The sequence below is a fragment of the Eptatretus burgeri genome, chromosome 3 (assembly GCF_056783735.1).
Source record: "Eptatretus burgeri isolate ZD-2024b chromosome 3, Ebu_testis_v1, whole genome shotgun sequence".
Classification (NCBI taxonomy): domain Eukaryota; kingdom Metazoa; phylum Chordata; class Myxini; order Myxiniformes; family Myxinidae; genus Eptatretus; species Eptatretus burgeri.
Genome location: NC_140963.1, coordinates 82,819,468 through 82,837,516, shown reverse-complemented (window position 1 = coordinate 82,837,516; position 18,049 = coordinate 82,819,468). Strand labels below are relative to the sequence as shown.

Genomic DNA, 18,049 nt, shown 5'->3' with positions numbered 1-18,049 from the left:
AGAGGGTGAGCAAAAGCAGAAGAGCAGGCTCTGAGGACATGTGGGCTGATGCCGTCTGGACCGGTTGTAGAATCTGAGTCGAGGTTTGACAGCAAGCTCTCCACCTTGTCAGGAGAAAAGGACACAGAGTCCAGGGACAGTTGGGTGCGACTGGGTAAGGTGGGAAGAGAAAGTGATGGGTTTTGGACACAAGATTTAGCTGCAAACACCGAGTTTAGGCATTCAGCTTTTTCACGTGCGGTATCAGCAGTGCTGCCATTTGAGGTAAGGGAGGGGATGGAGGGGGACCATATACCAGAAACAGATTTGATTAGATGCCACCAGGATTTTGAGGAGGGAGAGAGGTTTGAGAGTTCAGACTTGAGATTAGAAAGATGTTGTTTTCTGGCTCTCCTTCGGGTAGAAACACACTTGTTCCGAGCTTTATGGAAGGAACTGAGATTGCCCTCAGTTGGGTTCGCTTTCCATGAGGCAAAGGCAAGTTGTTTCAGGGCAACTGCCTCACCAAAAGCTTCAGTGAACCAAGGGCGGGAGGAAGGGTAGGACAACTGAAGACGAGAGGGGATAAATCTGTGCATGAGGGAGAGCAAGTTTATTTGAAAGAATTCCCAGGATGAGTTGATGTTGGAGAAAGTAGCGATAGGAGACCAGTCTATAAGTTTGATGGCTGCTTGGAGACCCTGCCAGTCGGCTTGAGTGAAATGCCAGACTCGACGGCGGTGAGGTGGTTCTCTGATAATAGCCAGAGAGATGTGCACTTTTACAAGGACATGGTCAGAAGAACCGATTGGAGCGGAGGAAGAGCAGCAAATATTGTAAGGGAAATTTGTCAAAATCAGATCCAGAAGAGATGGAGTACCATTGGTTGAGATCGGGGTCTGGAAGTTGACGGATTGAGTCAGTCCCAATGAGTCGCAGAAAGCTTTTGCTTAAGTGCCATGACAGGTGAGAGAGGTACCCACACCTAGCCAACTGGCATGATGACAATTGAAGTCGCCACATATGAGGAAGAGAGACTTTGGATGAGAAGATAGAAGATGGTCCATCTTTTCGGATTGTGAGGTGTAGATGGAGTTTTCACTGTTTGGTGGACGGTACAGTACACATATAAACATGAGGTGGGAGTGGAGGGGAAGCCGTAGCCAGAGGTATTCCTGGGGGTGTGGGGGAGTGAGGGCAATGCATGGAGAGTGAGGAATAGAATCTTTGATGAAGAGAGCAACTCCTCCACCAGGACGAGGCTCAGGTCTGTCATACCAGCGGAGGGAGTAAGTTTATATTGTATAATGGAGAAATACTTGGGAGTCAGACACGTCTTGGTGGAGGAAAATTTCTGTTCGGCAAATTACGTCTGGTTTGTCAGTGGCAACCTGTATGGAAATATCTGAAAGGTTTGAGCGAAAGCCCTGGATATTTGAGGTCCACACTTTTAATTCTGAGGTAGGGGAGGAGGCTTTGGTTGCAGGTGGTGAGGGAGGAGGTAAGGAAGGTTGTTGAAAGAGTGTGGGGGATTGCAGAATAGCTTGGGGAGGGGGCCGAATGAGGAGGAGGAGAAAAGGCTCTGTGGTGCTGGGGGAGAGGGGGGACAAGAGAGGGGGAAGAAGGCAGTTGAGGATTTGAGGAGGTGGAGTGAAGAGATGGAGGTGAGAGGGCAGTGGAAGGAGGCAGCTTTGTGGATGAGAGGGGAGGGCAACTTTGAGCGGGATGAAAGGTGGGAGAAAGGTGAGGGGGGAATCTTTGAGAGAGTTGAGAGGGAGGCTTGGAGGGAGAAGAGTGGGATGGTTGCTTTGAGAGTGAGGGGTGAGAGGGGTGAGTTGGCACTGAAGTTGGAAAAAAAAGAATAGTTGATGGAAAGCGAACACTCATAGCAAACTGGGGTTTTTTAAAGTTTTAGGTCAGAGATGCGATTTAACACAAATCTTGATGGATGCAATAAAGGCGAATTCAGAGAATGGAGAGAAGAAACGCTGTAACAGTTGGATTTTATAGGCAAGGTATGAAGGAAAGGTCGAATTGAGAGCAGTCTGTTTAAATCGCAGAAGAGTAGTGCATTATGATACAGTAAAGAGTACCACACGTGTGAAAGAGGAAGATGAAGCATTTTAAGAGATCGTTATTGTTGTTATTATTAATGTTTGAGAGAGTTTTAATCAGATAAGGTCATGGAAGTGTTGTAGAAAAAAATGGAGGAAGAAGAAAAAGAAGAGGAGGAAGAAGAAGAGGTGAAGAAGAAGAAGAAGATTCATGAGAAAAGGTAGCGTTTTTTTTAAATTTAAGATAATAAATAGAGTGATTAGTTGGGTGGGATGGGGGATGTTCGGGAAGTGGGGAAGATAGAAATTGCAGGTAATGGGGAGAAAAAACAAATAAACACGATCATACACTAAGGGGAACCGGTAGGCCTCAAGCCTCAAGCACCTGGTAAGACAACGTCGACAAAATTTCACAAAATAGCACGATTTTTGAAACAAAACTGAACTAGGAACACACAGTAACATGTAGGTGAGAAAAATAAACAGTTAAAACGGGACAGATAACGACCGGAAACTTAACTTTGAGATCGTCAGCAGAGAGCCCCGAGGGAGACCTGTCAACGCTCCAGAACCGGAAGAGATGAATGGTTTCATGGTTTTGGAATTATGGATCACTCACACACACACACACACACACACACACACACACACACACACACACACACACACACACACACACACACACACACACACACACACACACACGAAGTTTACCACCGTTGATGCAGTGTCTAATATAACTTACCATTCTTTTTGTGCCATAAAGGTGTTTAGGGCTTCCGAGGCAGTTTCATTGGCAAGGAGTACAGTCTGGGATGGGTCGCCACTCTCACACAGGTTACCCTGAATGGTAATTACCCCAGTATGCTGGTACTCATTTTATTCATCTCAGGATGACAGGTTGAGTCAACCTCACCTGGTGTCAATTCAATTCAATGGTGCTTGAACTCAGGACTCTTGAGGTCCCAAGCCAGTCACCTTAACCACGAAGCCAACACCAAGCTTAGTGTCTTATAAAGCACCTTATTTAACATGTCCAAGTACTGAAAAACTGGAGGGTTTTAGAAGTGATGAAGTGATTTGTGTTCCCTCGTGTAATTCAATGGAAATAAAATAAAGATTGTAAAGGTCGTAAATAAAATAATTCTGGAAGTTTACTGCCATTGATGCAGCATCTGCTACACCACCCTAGTTAACACGTTACATTAGTTCTTCGTGCCTGTTTATGTCCTTTATGACATCCCTAAAAACAGTAAGTTACTTGTTTGGAATGATTTTCAATTTTGATTTCCAGACAGGAAGAGACTAAAAACATTATCTCGCTCCTCTACACATGTGCGATTGGGACAAATTCAAAGACAAAGTACTGCTCAACTGCAGGTTCGTTTTCTGATGCATGTTCAAAATACAATATTCAATTGAAATTAAGTTGTTCCTCAATCATAAACTGACGATTGTCGATGGATGGACAGAAAAGGCAGAGTGTGAACCAATTGCTGAACCTGTTTTTCACTTCGCATGTGTGGGGTAAAGATCCTGCTTCGGGTGAGGGAGAAGATTTATCAAGGGGTAAGAAGACGATTTCTTTTGTACGGAGCAGAGGCTTGGGCCTTGAGAAAGGAAGGGGAATGATTTCTTCAGAGGACAGAGATCAAATGCTGAGAGGGTTGATGGGGATCTCTTTGAAGGAAAGGAAGAGGAATGAGGATATCAGGATATGGGCAAGAGTAAGGGACATGAAGGAAAAGACAGAAGAGGAATGTCTGGGTTGGTCGGGGCATGTGCTCAGGAAGGAGGGGCATGTGGTCAGGCAGGTCTGATTCGAAGGGAGTTGGCAGGGGAAGGGGCAGACCAAAATTGAGGTGGATGAATGTGCTGGAGAGGGAGATGAGAGAGAGGTGGAGGTGCAGAGAGAGGATGCTCAGGATAGAGTGGTTGGAGAGGGAGATGAGAGAGGTGGAGGTGCAGAGAGAGGATGCTCAGGTTGGAGTGGCTGGAGAGGGAGATGAGAGAGAGGTGGAGGTGCAGAGAGAGGATGCTCAGGATGGAGTGGTTGGAGAGGGAGATGAGAGAGAGGTGGAGGTGCAGAGAGAGGATGCTCAGGAGAGAGTGGTTGTTGAGGAAAACCTCGTGTATGACTCCACATAAGTTGGAATTAATTAGGGCCACGAAAGTAGTGGTAATAGTCATATAATTAATCATTGTACAAATTTAGAAACTTCAGGCTGAAACAAACCCTCATCCTGAGAGTCTCAAAAGAGATAGTCATAGAATAAACAATCGTAAACTTGCTCCGAGAATCAACTGTATGAAGATGAAAGAATTCATTTCTCTCTACATCACGCCAATGTACAAATACCTTTGGTCAGATAGGATTTAGCCATTTCCCAATGAATATGGGTTTCTCAAGATGCTCCTTTGATGTTCTCACTTGCAACTGAAAAGGCAGCCCGAGACTTGCAACACCAAATCACTTAAAGCTTCCGATTTTCAAACTTGGTACACGCTGTTTATATCATCAGAAAACACTTTTCACACAACATGGCAATGAAGCTAATAATTGCTTCTTCTGCTTTGATATTATGTTGGGTTCAAATGAGGGTCAACTTTAGAATAAAAAAACAAGAATAAATTTCACCAGATCTTGATAAGTTTGTGGATTCCAAGGTCACATGGTTCCTTCAACTAATTGCTGGGTGGAGGATCCAGTTTATTCTCAAAAAATTACATTCCACACACATCAAGCTGGAAATTCCATTCTATAAAAGGAGTGAGCAAAATGAAGAGACTGCAATTACAGATGATCACATGTTTTTAAGACAGAAAATACTTTATACAAGACAATACAGGCATTGGGGTGGCATAAATGATCGATGCGATTCAGATTGGGTAGTGATGTGTAATTTCGAGAGAAACGGAAAACAGCCTTTGCAGGAAAACAAGCTTAAAACGAGTGTTTCTGAAGCACACTAAAAGCAGTTCAGCAGTGCAAGTGAGAAAAGGGAAAATGTTTACGTGGCCTTTACATTACCATTAACCAGCCATGGGTTCATTCCTCCGAGAAGCTTTAATTACATCGTGGGGAAAGCCTCCCATCCATCCCAGGAACCCGACGAATGTCGCTCTTTTTTCATTTGCAATGAAACACGAAATTAAATAAACGCCCACCTAATGTGGTTCATCCCATCGGCATCACAAAAATACAGCGAGGTCAGCTTAGACATAAGCGAGAAATGGACCCCTGTTAATGCACGAGCACCCATTGGGGGTGGAAGGTCTTATGGCAACTGATTGTTCGGTGGGATGGCGGAATACCTCCCTCCCCCTCCCCCCCGCCAAAACAGACGATGCCAAGCACTCAAGTGGACTGGGGCTCAATATAATTAATTAAATTTGACGTTTAAGGAAGGATTACACCTCAGTCACCGACTGTTTTTTGCCACATTACAGAAGCTCCCCTATGAATAACTTAAAAAAAAAATTATGTTTGTAATATTTATTGAAGGAAAACACTCAGTACAGCAGGTGGACACATATACACATGCATCCTGATGCCTGTCCACCCGCAGGTGTCAAAATTAAAGAAGGAGTGAAACTGTCCAAGGGTTGATTCTGTGATAATAAAACAAAAATAAAGTCCAAATTCGTTTAAAAGCATTGTCTATCTGACCCAAGTTTCCTCAAACAGCCCATTTTTTGGCATTTCTGGGTTCACGGAGAATACTCCTGGCTGGGCGCAAACAACATGGCCACGGATGGAAGGGTAGCGAGGTTCGGTGGGGAACCCATGGGCATTTAGGGGCCATCGAGAGGAATAGGGGAAGGATGGACACCTCACAGATGACAGGACAGGACAAGCAGCACAGTGTGGAAATGGACACAGGATGACAGAGACACGACGTGAAGTAGGTTAAAAGGCCAGTCAGGCGAAGTTCGACGTCTCATGCCACATAGTTGTACTCATCCGTAGAGTTCTGGTTTCGCTCAATGTACTGTTTGTCGATGAGATCCTCAATGCACTTCTTGATCATGCTGACACTCGGAATGAACCGCATTCGAGACTGCCCGATCACCTGCATTGACAAAGTCATCACCACAACAAAACCGTTCGATGAACCTATGACCAACCAGTTAGACCACACCTGAAAGGTAACCACTACAGCATCACAGTCAAAATGAAGCAATATGCGCTCCTCCAGGTTTCGTTTTGTGAACATTTTGGAACGTTTTGCTGCAAATAGCTGTTCTTACATTTGTTAAATGAAAATAAAAAATGCTTACAACTCTGGGCCTCCTGTTGCCATTGCATCGAGGAGCAGAATATCCACCCTATGGGTGATTTTGTTCCAAGCATGCAACACGTTCTTCTGACGCATACCTTTCTTTGGGTGGTGTATAGGCAACTGACAGCTCTGTGCCAGCAAAAAATTAAATAACCCATGAAGCAAAAACATACCGACTGCTTGTAATTTAGAAAGACCTTACAGCACTGGAAAACGTTGGGACAGGAATACTGCACTGTAAATGATGACGAGTAATGTCCTTACCCACCTGGAGGTGGCACGACACAACACACATTTACATATAGAATTTGCATCCCTCCCCCATTCCGCCAACACCACCGGTAAAGATAAAAACATCCCTTTACATTAATTCGGATTATGCTGATCCTATGTAGCAAGTCTGGATGGAATCGGCCCACAACTGTCGGAGGAGTAGCGCGACACAAACAAAGATCATTCCGTGAATTATCGTGAGGATAAGGGAAGAAAGGGGGAAGTGATTGTGAATTTAACGTTCCATCTTTATTTACTTTTAACATTGTCCTTAACAAACAGGAACAGGAACAACGCAGGCATGATAGGCAGAATGGCATTCTCATGCACCAAAGTTCCCTGTGTATATTTGTGTATTGTTGTTAAGAACACAGAGAAATGGGGAGGGGAGGACAGAGAGTTGGGGGTGAGGGTTGGGGAGGGGGTGGTTTTTTTCAGTCCCCAGGGGTCATTTAGGTCCTCAGGGTTGTTTGTGTCCTCAGGGCACTTTAGGTTAAGTATTTCAGGTTACAATTGTGGGTGACATCAGGTTAGCTGTCCAACCTCTGGGTGAAGAGCAGATACACATCCATACATACTCACACACACTTGCTCCATTATATATAGATTATACAAATAATCATAGCCACCTTTCTGTCGTCTATGCACTCCGAAACTGCTGGACAGAATGAGTCAAAACTATTCATAGCTTCGTTTTTTTTTTGGCGTAAGTGACGCAAATTCTCTCTGTAAATGTGTAAATAAAACATGCCAATCCTCTGCAAGTAAAATATGTCAATGCTCTCCAATAAAACGATAATGCACCTTTTTAGCTTTGTACACGAATGTCTGTCTCATTGCTGTCTTTGTACTCATTGCTGCCTGTTTTGAATGCACTCCGAAACCGATGGACGGAATGAGTTGAAACTTGGTGGCTGTACTCGGGTTGTGCACTGAATATATTTTCAAGAAAGTTGAGAAGGTTACAATCAACTTAGGTTTCAACATTAAAGTGACCGAATTATCATACTATACTGTTTGTTGGTTTCAAATTTTATCTTAAATTATCATAGTATACTGTTTGTTAATTTATCCCATCTCGTCTTCACTTCAGGTTCCAGTTCTTGAGTTACGGAGGTGACCCTCAGGGTCTCTGCCGACCTTCGCAAAGAAAAGTTTTCCGGTCGTTTTTTGTCTCATTTTTGCTGTTATTTTGGTGTCTCTGTGTTTACTGTATGTTTGTAGTTCGGTTGCGTTTTAATACTTGTGCTAATTTGTGAGTATCCATCTGTCATTTCATATCAGGTTTCCTTGAGGCCCACCCTTTCCTTTGTGTGAATGATCATGTTATTCTATTTTCTACTTATTACCTTCAGGTTTTTTCACCACAATTCCGCCACTCTTTCAATACCCTCTGTTTCATGTCTTAAAATATATAAAAAACAATTAAAAAAAATATTTTCCCTTCTCACCGTATACCCTCCGTAACTTCATGACTTCTCCATCTCCTCTTCTTCCTCACTATCCGAAAACATGGACCAACTTCTATCTTCTCATCCAAACTCTCTCTTCCTCATATGTGGTGACTTCAATTGTCATCAAGCCAGTTGGCAGGGTGTGAGTACCTCGCTCACCTGCCATGGCACTTCAGCAAAAGAATTTTGCGACTCACTGGGACTGACACAATCGGTCAACTTCCCGACCCGGATCTCAAACAACGATACTCATCGCTTCTGGATTTGGCTTTGACAAATTTGTCCACATGCTTGTCAAAGTAGACATCTTTCTGGCTTTTATTAGAGAACCACCTCAGCGTCGTTGAGTCTGGCATTTCACTCAGGCTGACTGGCAGGGACTTCAAGCAGCCGTCAAACTTCCAGACTGGCCTCCCATTTCTATCATCGCCAACATCAACTCATCCTGGGAATTCTTTCAAAGAAACTTTGTCTCTGTCTCTGTCTCTGTCTCTGTCTCTGTCTCATGCACAGATTTATCTAATCTCATCTTCAGTTCGCATACCCTTCCTCCAGTCCATGGTACACTGAAGCTTGTGGTGAGGCAGTTGTTCTGAAACAAATTGGCTTTGCCTCATGGAAGGCAAATCCAACTGAAAGCAATCTCAGGTCCGTCCACAAAGCTCAGAACAAGTGTGTGTCTACCCCTCAGGAGAGACAGGAAACAACATCTTTGTAATCTCAAGTCTGAACTCTCAAACCTGTCTCCCTCCTCCAAATCCTGCTGGCATCTGAAGTCTGTTTCAGATGGATGTTCCCCCTCTATCCCCTCCCTTCCCTCAAATGGATGCACAGCTGACACCGCACACAAAAAGGCTGAACCCTAAACTCCGTGTTTGCTTCTAAGTCGTGTGTCCCAAACCCATCGTTTTGTGTACCCACCTTACCCAGTCGCACCCAGCTGTTCCCGGACTCTGTGCCCTTTTCTCCTGACAAGGTGGAGAGCTTCCTGTCAAACCTCAACTCGGATTCTGCAACCGGTCCAGATGGCATCAGCTCACGTGTCCTAAAAACCTGCTCTGCTGCTCTTGCTCATCCTCTCTCTGTTCTATTCACCCTCTCATTTGCTCAAGGTCATCTGCCATCTGCTTGGAAATCAGCAAACATTACTGCCCTGCATAAAAAAATTGCAAGAACAGATCCCTGCAACTACAGACCAATCAGCCTTCTCCCAATCATCAGCAAGGTTATGGAATTCATCATTGCTTCAGACATTAAATCCTTCCTCTTCTCCAATGGCTTGATTTCCGATCATCAATTTGGATTCAGACCAGGTCACTTTTGCCCTAGACATGTATGCTTCTGCTTTCCAAATAATGGATGAAGGTCCTCAATGACAGACATGAAATCAGCGCCATCTACCTCGACATATCGCGTGCTTTCAATATGGTCCGGCACCCCACCTTGCTCACCAAATTCTCTTCCTGTGGTATCCAAGGTCATTTCCACTCATGGCTCACAGACTTCCTCTCCTGTTATAGTCAACGGGTGGCTCTTCATGGAATTCTCTCATCCCCTCTTCCTGTCCAGGCTGGAGTTCCTCAATGCAGCGTTCTGGGCCCTGTTCTTTTTCTGGTTTTCATCAATGATCTCTCCAACTCTCTGGAAAATACTCTAGCTTTTTGCTGATGACTCCACCCTCTGCCATACCATCTGTCATCCCTCAGACCAGCAAGCAGCAGCTTCACTCTGCAGATCTGGATAAAATCACAGTCTGGTCCAACACTTGGAACAAGTCTTTCAATCCTGACAAATGTCACACTCACTGTCTCTCCAAAAGGGCCATCTGGAACCCCCCCCCCCCATCCTCTTGAAGAAGTCCTTTCATTCAAGTTTTTGGGTCTCACTATTTGCCACGCTCTTTCCAGGGAAAGCCACATTTTCAAGCTGGCCTCGAAAGCCAGTCCCTGACTGGGCATCCTCCATCATGCAAAGTCTTTCCTTGGCACACCTGAGCTCCTGACCACATACAAGCTTTGGTCCACAGCCTGTTGGAGTACTGCTCTTCCCTCTGGGCTGGTACTCCCTGCTCACATCCTTTTCGGATTCAGGTTGAAGAAACCAAGGCATTTAGAAACATTGGTATCTCCCACGATGAAGCTGAGTCTTTGGGTCTCTCACTCTCTCACCGCAGGCAGGTCGGTGGCCTTTCTAGCTTCCACTGTATCCTCTCAGGCATCGCCCCCCCCCACCCCGTCTGTGATCTGTCCTGCACATATTTCCGCAGGGAGCTCAAGGTCTGCTTGCAACCCCCTTCTTGTGAAACCACCAAAATCAAGAATCAATGCTCACCTTTACTCTTCCATTCCTCTTTTTTCTTACCTCTGGAACAAATTTCCACACTCTCTTCAATCCCACTCTTCCCTCCAGGTCTTCAAAACAGCTGTTCACCACCATACAAGATCATGACCTTTTCTACCCTCGTTAATCCACCCCAAACCCAACTCCTTAAAATTCCCTGCTTTCCTTCGTTGAAGTCCCTGTCGTATCCAACTTGTATACCCCGTGTATCCCACCCTATCATCCCTCTTCCTTCAACAGATCTCCAAATATCTGTTCCCCACTGTTTTGTGCTTCCCTCTCCCACCCGTTTCCTGCTCCCTTTGTTATACGTTCTGTGTGTTAGCTCTTATATGAGCTTCGACATTGTATGCAAAAACAAAAAAGTTACGTTTTAACATTAACAATTCTCAGTATGAAACCCATTTGCTTCAGGCGCAGCTATTAAAGCCCAACTTGGACACATTCAGGGTCCAGGGCTCAGACAATCCAGGGGAGGATATGAATGGGTAATGGAGGAAGTGGAGAGGGGGGATTTAGTGAAGGGATAGAACAGTAGATTTGGAGGCATTGGCTACAACGGGCCATTTAGTTACATACAAGCAGATACCCAGAGATACAACATAATAATTAACCTGCCACTACAAGGTACTCAGTAACGTACCAAACACTTTATGTTTTGGGAAGAAATACAGGAAGACGTCATAGCAAAGGCTTGGTTGCCAACTTCCACCATTGATCAAACTGTTCACAACATTTTATGCACAAGGAATGCAGGTGTCTTCAGGGCTGCCCTGAAAATCCTCTAACTGAAAGGTAATTTATTTTTTAAACCTTCTCTTAAAGGGCTCATGCATGGCTTTTTAACGAAGCAAATTTCAACGCCATAATCACACATTCTATACGAGTGTCTGCAAGGCGGTGTTTTGGTACAGTGCGATGTTAACGCTTGTGGGTCTACAATCCAATAGGGAACAAACTGTTTGTTATATGACGGTGCAATGTTTGTTGTGGCGAGCTGTTTATGATAAAGAGTAGAGAAAAAGAATGACCGCACTGTGGTCACAACCTGTGACAAAAATCCAGTTACGGGCCGATTTGGAAACACGCATCGAAAGCACTCTTAAAAGATGAACAGCACGATTGGGAAACACATTTAATGTGCTATTAAAAGATTAACTCGACACACCTCATCCATGACGGCCTCCGCCACGGTTATATCAGGAGCTGATTCATCACACGGTCACGGATCGTTTCACCCCAATATGAGGCTGTTCAAAAATTGACGCTATTTTTTTAAGGAGGTGAGTACCTGAGTGCTGACGGACTTGAATAAACCGAACTCATAATTTTTATTTGACATGTGATTAGATTTTTCGGGGTCCCTCATCGTGAATAACCCTCGACCCAAACAAAGCCAATGGAAATCTGACGCAACAAACCCGGCCAGTGTTTAATTAGCAGAGGCCTCCAGGCCTGATGTCTCAGGCCAACCAGAAAAATCAATATGGCAGCCATATTATTTTGTCTGGGTGCCATGGTGGGTGGAGTCAAGCGACAAATGTGAGTGGCGTCCAGCAGCTGTCCGACCAATGGGTGCATATTTATTTTTTAAAAAACATCAAAAAAAAATCGAACCCCAATAACAGCGACAACAACAATAACCACGTGGAGTTGTTGTAGATTTGCAACATGTCGCAGGTAAAAAACAAAAAGGGGAGAAGAAGAACAGCCCAAGAGTCACTTTGTTATGTACCATGCCACGTTAGAGTTTTGTGCTTTTGTTTCAAATTTTGAGAATACCCACTTGCCAATTTCATGTGGATCAAGTGAAGAACGGTGGGGTTTTATTTCACATCAATTTGCCATTGTTTGTGACATCAAAACATGGCGTTTGGGAAATGCTGGAGTTGGAGATTTGCCTTTGGAAAACTTTGAAAGTGCCGCAAATTTCATTTGGAAAAGCACATATCTCATCAAAACTGGGAAACAGATGAAAATTCCATTTTTGAAAATTGGGTTTCAAAAACAACCCCATTCATTAATAAACAAACAAAAAGTCTGTTGGGCTACACAGTCCCTTCAAGTTCATTTGCTGGGTTCTTACTGAAGCTCCACTCTGGTTGCAAATTTTCTCGTAATGCTAATGATCACCTGGAACAGCCCACCGCTCACCTGTTACTGTAATTTCACTCGCCTGAGGAATAGGCTTCAATGCTGGATACCACAATCACAGCAAAATACAATACAAATATCACATAACAAACTTGAGTCCAAAAGTCTAATTAAATAATGCCTAAATCTAACTAGAGAGTTGGTATCAAAGCCACCCAATGCTTGCCTGTTTATACATTTATCGTTTTTAAAAGACTAGTCTAATACTATTTTTTATAAAGCATTACAGTGAAGTCTGATCCAAATAATTTTAAAGCAATATATGTGTTAGTATATTGTAATCAGTAAAAAATTGTGTGGTAGATAAAAACATTAGAAAGGAAAAAACTTTAACGTTGAGGTGCTACAAAAAAGTTAAGTTCAAAACAGGTCAAAAATTAAAAAAAATTGAAATGATTTTTTCATTTCAACTTCACCACATCAATAATATACCCCAAAGGAACCTCCATGCCAAATATCAGCATCCTAGTACACATATTAAATGAATGGCAAGCTTCTAAATAACTTGTACCAAAAACTTTAACATTTTCACGCTCATGCTGACGCTGACGCTCATGCTCACGCCGGGGGTATCACTATAGCTCTCTGTTCTTCGAACAGGCGAGCTAAAAAAAAAAAAATACTATTCAAGGTCCTTTATATTGAAAAACAACTTAAAGCCCTACACATTATGTTCGTACCTCCTGGATCAATGTGTTGTGTTTCAAGACCTTCCGTGACTTCATGATTCGAACTATGGCTGCCTTCAAGTACATTTTCCTGTCCTCGTCCACAGCACTCCGGGTCTGCTCTACCTCCTGTGGAAGGGAACAGCAAGTCAGAACCAAGTGTCCCTTCTGTCTCCTCTTCCTCCTTAGATGTGCCGCATTACACATCTTTGCTCAAGTGACCATGCACACTTTGGAACCTCATTACACATCTTATCTTCGTCCACGGGACCATGCACACTTTGGAATCTCATGACCATCCCAAATCACAACACTGTTTCATTGTAAACCAAGAAAAATGCAACTTGACGTCTTGTAAGGCAATCTATGTGCCGGTGTGTAAAATAAATAAAAAATAGATAAGTTTCTGCAGAGGCAGCTGAGATTAGAAAATGCAAATTAATTAGTTATCCAGCTTAATAATGAAAGTAATTGTCCACAGATCATCTGGTTGACTTTCCTCAAAGAAATGATTTGTAAGTACAAATCCCAGCTAGCTCCTCTCACCAGTACACGAGGTGGCATCTGGCACCTGCAACTTAAGGCCTGAGCCTCTGCAGTTATACAAGGACAAAATGAATCAGAAACCATCTAACGATGGCATTTCCACGTGGCCTGGACATGCTTTTGAAAAATCACCGGCTTCGAGTGACTTTTAATCAGGGAAAACAAACGCATAACGTGAAACACATTGGTACGAATAATTTAAGCTGGATAAACGACTCATTTGCAGACCCATTGGAAGGATGGAAAGGAAGATACTGCAGCAAGACCTATACAAAGCAATATCACACAGACATTGTCGATGAGCGCGTGTACTTGTGGAAGCAGAATAAATTTATGGGTTTGCAGTGACATTGAGTCACCAACAGTTAAAAAGGAGATTCTGCAAGCCATAGCGGCAAGTCATCAATAGAAAAGACACGATACAATCCTCACTTGAGGAAGTGGGGACACTGTGCGTCACTACCACAGAGATAAAATGGGATCTACCCATGGCCACTTTGGCCAGCCCATCCTAGCGGCACGTTTGCATGCATGAACACACATCAAGGTCAGGAACCTGAGGCGATTCCTTCTGCATCGCTGTCGTTATCTTGAACTTGGTTCGTTTGCTGCTGAACTCCATGTTTAGGGTGAATGAGGAATCCACTGTCACCTCCTCCTGCAGAGAGAAAAACAATATGGTAAACCAGTTTAACCTTCAGTGATGCATACTACAGATACTGGCAAATCATACTGCAGACAATGGATGCCTACAACACAGTGCTAAAGTAAAAGCCAACCTCATGGTTGTATTTAAACAAAAGGTGGACTAGTTTGTCTAAAATATGAGAAATGGAGCAGGGAAGGAATGTGCTGAGACTGGAGCTGTGAGGCAAAGGCAGAGATGAGACGAGCAACAGATTAAAAACATCAGAAAGAAGAGAACATATTGCAACAAGGAGCTGATACTCCAGGTCTCCAGCATTTTTGGTGGTATGAGGAATCGATCTGTGCAATATGAAAGCTAAATGTTCAACGGTTTTAGAAATAACACGTACACAGGCCAAGTTAACGAGATGGTTGCCATGGAAACAGAATTCGGCCAATCACAGCCATGATCAAATCAGATTGAGATAATGTCATGAGGAATAGACATCTGTAATATGAAAACTATATCTTGAACGGTTTTGAAATATTGTGCACAAAAAAGTACATGGGCAGATGATTGGTCAGTCAGTCAGATGAAGCTCATTTTAATGTCCTCCGTCTCCCACCCTGTGGGAGGATGGGGACAAAAAGTTCTGAGTATGGGGTGGGACAAGTTCTTCAAGAGGTTAAAAGGATTCAAAAAAAGTATCAGAAACAATGTGTGATGGTGGTGAGATGCCACCACAGGTCAGGTCAGGTATGGCAGCATGCACCGGAGCAGCGCGTCGCTGCGTCCACTTTCCGCCGGTACTTCAGGGGCCTCCATCTGGCCATCCCCCAGGCACATGCCTGGCCCATCTCCATCTCCTTGAGATGCCGATCAACCTGCTGCAACCACGAGGCACGTGGTTGGCCCATTGGCCTCCTCCACTCACGAGGCTCCCTCGCTGAGAGAATCTGGTGAGCAGGATCAGCGTCAGGAAAACGAGCCACATGTCCATACAGCCACAGCAGACGCTCAAAGACTATGCAGGTAACAAATCTCATTGGAGTCTCTCTCAGCAACTGCTTGTTGGACACATAGTCCGACTAGCGATACAGCGATCCAGTTTGAGCATATACAGAGACCAGGGAAATGACACCCAAGGAGTGACAAATCATTCGTCTCATAATACGCTCGTTGACCGGTGTTATCTCACTTAACATTTGAGTCAGCTTATTGGACACAGCGACAGCAACTCCTTGGGCATGGTTACCATCAGAGCGACGAGACCAAGAGTAGGTGTAACCACCCGCCATGATCTCGCCGCAATCCGGTCTCTGAACCTCAGAGAGTGCTGCAATACCGATGTCCAAACGCTTGAGCTCAGATAACAGAGACATGTGATCATCCTCTCTTAGGGATAGGACTTTCCAGGCACCCACCCAAAGGGACCGCCTCAGGTTAACCCAAGGAGACCGCCATCTGGTGGATGACACCTCAGCACCACCCTGACACACACTAACGCAATATGACCCGGGAAGTTTACCCCGTGGTTTTCCTCCTATTATTAAAGATTGGCAGTCCCGAAGGCTTTGCCCCAATCCTGTCATCCGGTGAGCTGCCCTGCAAAGGGCAGCTGTACAGGAGGTACTCCCACAGAGTGGGTTTTCAGATTTTTATAATGCTTTTTGTATGTTTTGTGGAATGAAGGGTTTTACGGTGGCCGGAGTGCAAATCATGCCATCAACCTCCTAATAAAAAGTAACCCAGCTGCAGGAGGATGTCCGCAGACACCGTTGTGCACTAGATATGGATGGCTGTTGGCTCACATGGAGGCCCTCCGCTTTTTGAGTCGTTGATTGAGTATCATGGAAAAGTGAGGTGACAGAAGGTAGAAAGAAGGTCGAGGATCATGGAAGAGTGAGGTGACAGAAGAAAAAAAGGCAACACACTGACAGTGTGGCAGAGGGGACACGGGTGGATACAAAGACGAGATTCCAAAGATGGAACGTCATACTCCATTATGTCAAAGTGGAATTTTTTTTTTTTGAGAGGTTTTACAAATTAATTAAAATTGAAAAGCTGAAATGTCTTGCATCAATTACTAAGTATTCAACCCCTTTGCCATGACACTCCAAATTGAGATCAAGTGCATCCAATTTCCTTTGATCTTTCTTGAGATATCGCTCCAACTTGAGCGGAGTCTACCTGTGGCCAATTCAATTGATTGGACAAGATTTAGAAATAAACAAACCTTTCGATATGAGGTTCCACAGTTGACAGTGCATGACAGAGCAGAAACTCCAGCGTGAAGTCCATGGAACTGTCCGTAAATAGAATTGCGAGGAGGCATAGATCTGGTGAAGAGTACAAAACATTTCTGGAGGGATGAAGGTTCCCAAGAGCACATAGAGTTCTGTAATTAGGAAATGGAAAGAATATGGAACTACCCAGACTCTTCCTAGAGTTGGCCGCCCAACCAAACTGAGCAACCGGGCAAGAAGGACCTTGGTCAGGGAGGTGACCAAGAACACAATGACCACTCTGAGAGAACTACAGAGTTCCTTGGCTGAGATGGGAGGACCTGCCGGAAGGACAATTGTCTCTGCAGCACTTCACAAATCTCGGATTTATGGGAGAGTCGCCAGACGGAAGCCACTCCTCAGAAAAAGGCACATAGCAGCATGCCTGGAGTTTGCAAAAAGGCACGTGAACGTCTCTGAGAGCATAAGGCAAAAAATTATGTGGTCTGATGAGAAGAAAATTGAACACTGGCCTGAATAGGTAACGTGAAAACCGAGCCAAACCACGCTACCAAGCTACAGAGCAATGATCTTCACTAATTTTTATAAGGGGGTCACTTTTGCCGATAAGACATCAGTCTGAGAGCCGCCACACTGCCTGTTGGACCCCAAAATGGTTGCTATTCGGCCCTGCCTCCACGTGCTGTCTTTTTCGTTGTGGTTACTGGGCTGCAAGCATAATTGTTTTCAGACTGCCATCAACTGATGTAATGAAGTTCCTTTTACGCTTCGCAATGGAACGCTCATTTGAAATCATTGGGTCAATTTGATAGCATTTATGGCAGATTATGGTGGGGTTTTCACATTTGTGTATTATCGGCCACACTTCAGGGATGCACGCACTTTAGCCACCAGGGGCCGCCAGTGGCTTGCAGGCTGCGCAATGAAGAACAGGGCTTTAGAGGGTTGGGAACGATGGGATGCAGACTAAGATCTTGAGCCCATATAGCAGATTGGCAATGAGCTCTGGATATGTTGTGTCAGGTCAGGTCAGGTACGGGAGCATGTACCAGAGCAGCGCGTCGCTGTGTCCACTTTCCGCCGGTACTCCAGGGGCAACTCTGAAACGCCGGTACTCCATTTCAATGGCAGATATTGAATCTACAATAGCCGGATCTGCTTTCAGGAATGCTTCCTCAAGGGTGAGGTTCTTTGATTTTCTTCTATGTGGCTTGATATATCACAACCAGTCAATGCATGCCACTTGCACAAAGCCCTTAATTTATCTTCTCCAAGTGCATTGTAAATGGTTGCAACATGACAAGTCGACGTCAACCACTTGTACCCATCAGCATAGCCGCCTTTTCACCCAGAAGAGGAACATGCCTTAACGCAAGAAGCAACACATCTGTGTCTTGAGAGTATATATGAATGGTAGACCCAGC

General features: G+C 44.4%; 1 protein-coding gene across 2 annotated transcripts in view; it reads right to left on the bottom strand.

Moving 5' to 3' along the window:
• Positions 1-4,681: 4,681 nt before the first annotated feature.
• The window catches only part of CUL2 (cullin 2), a 79,108-nt gene continuing 65,740 nt past the window's right edge, over positions 4,682-18,049 (bottom strand). The window contains exons 19-21 of one of the 2 annotated variants that reach the window (XM_085874243.1): positions 14,293-14,409; positions 13,218-13,334; positions 4,682-6,106 (exon numbers count right to left, since the gene is read on the bottom strand). In XM_085874243.1, the coding sequence (XP_085730369.1) occupies positions 5,975-6,106; positions 13,218-13,334; positions 14,293-14,409 (366 nt within the window). In that variant the 3' untranslated portion in view covers positions 4,682-5,974. The remainder of the gene's footprint in view (positions 6,107-13,217; positions 13,335-14,292; positions 14,410-18,049) is intronic. The other variant, XM_085874244.1, reaches the window with a different exon arrangement.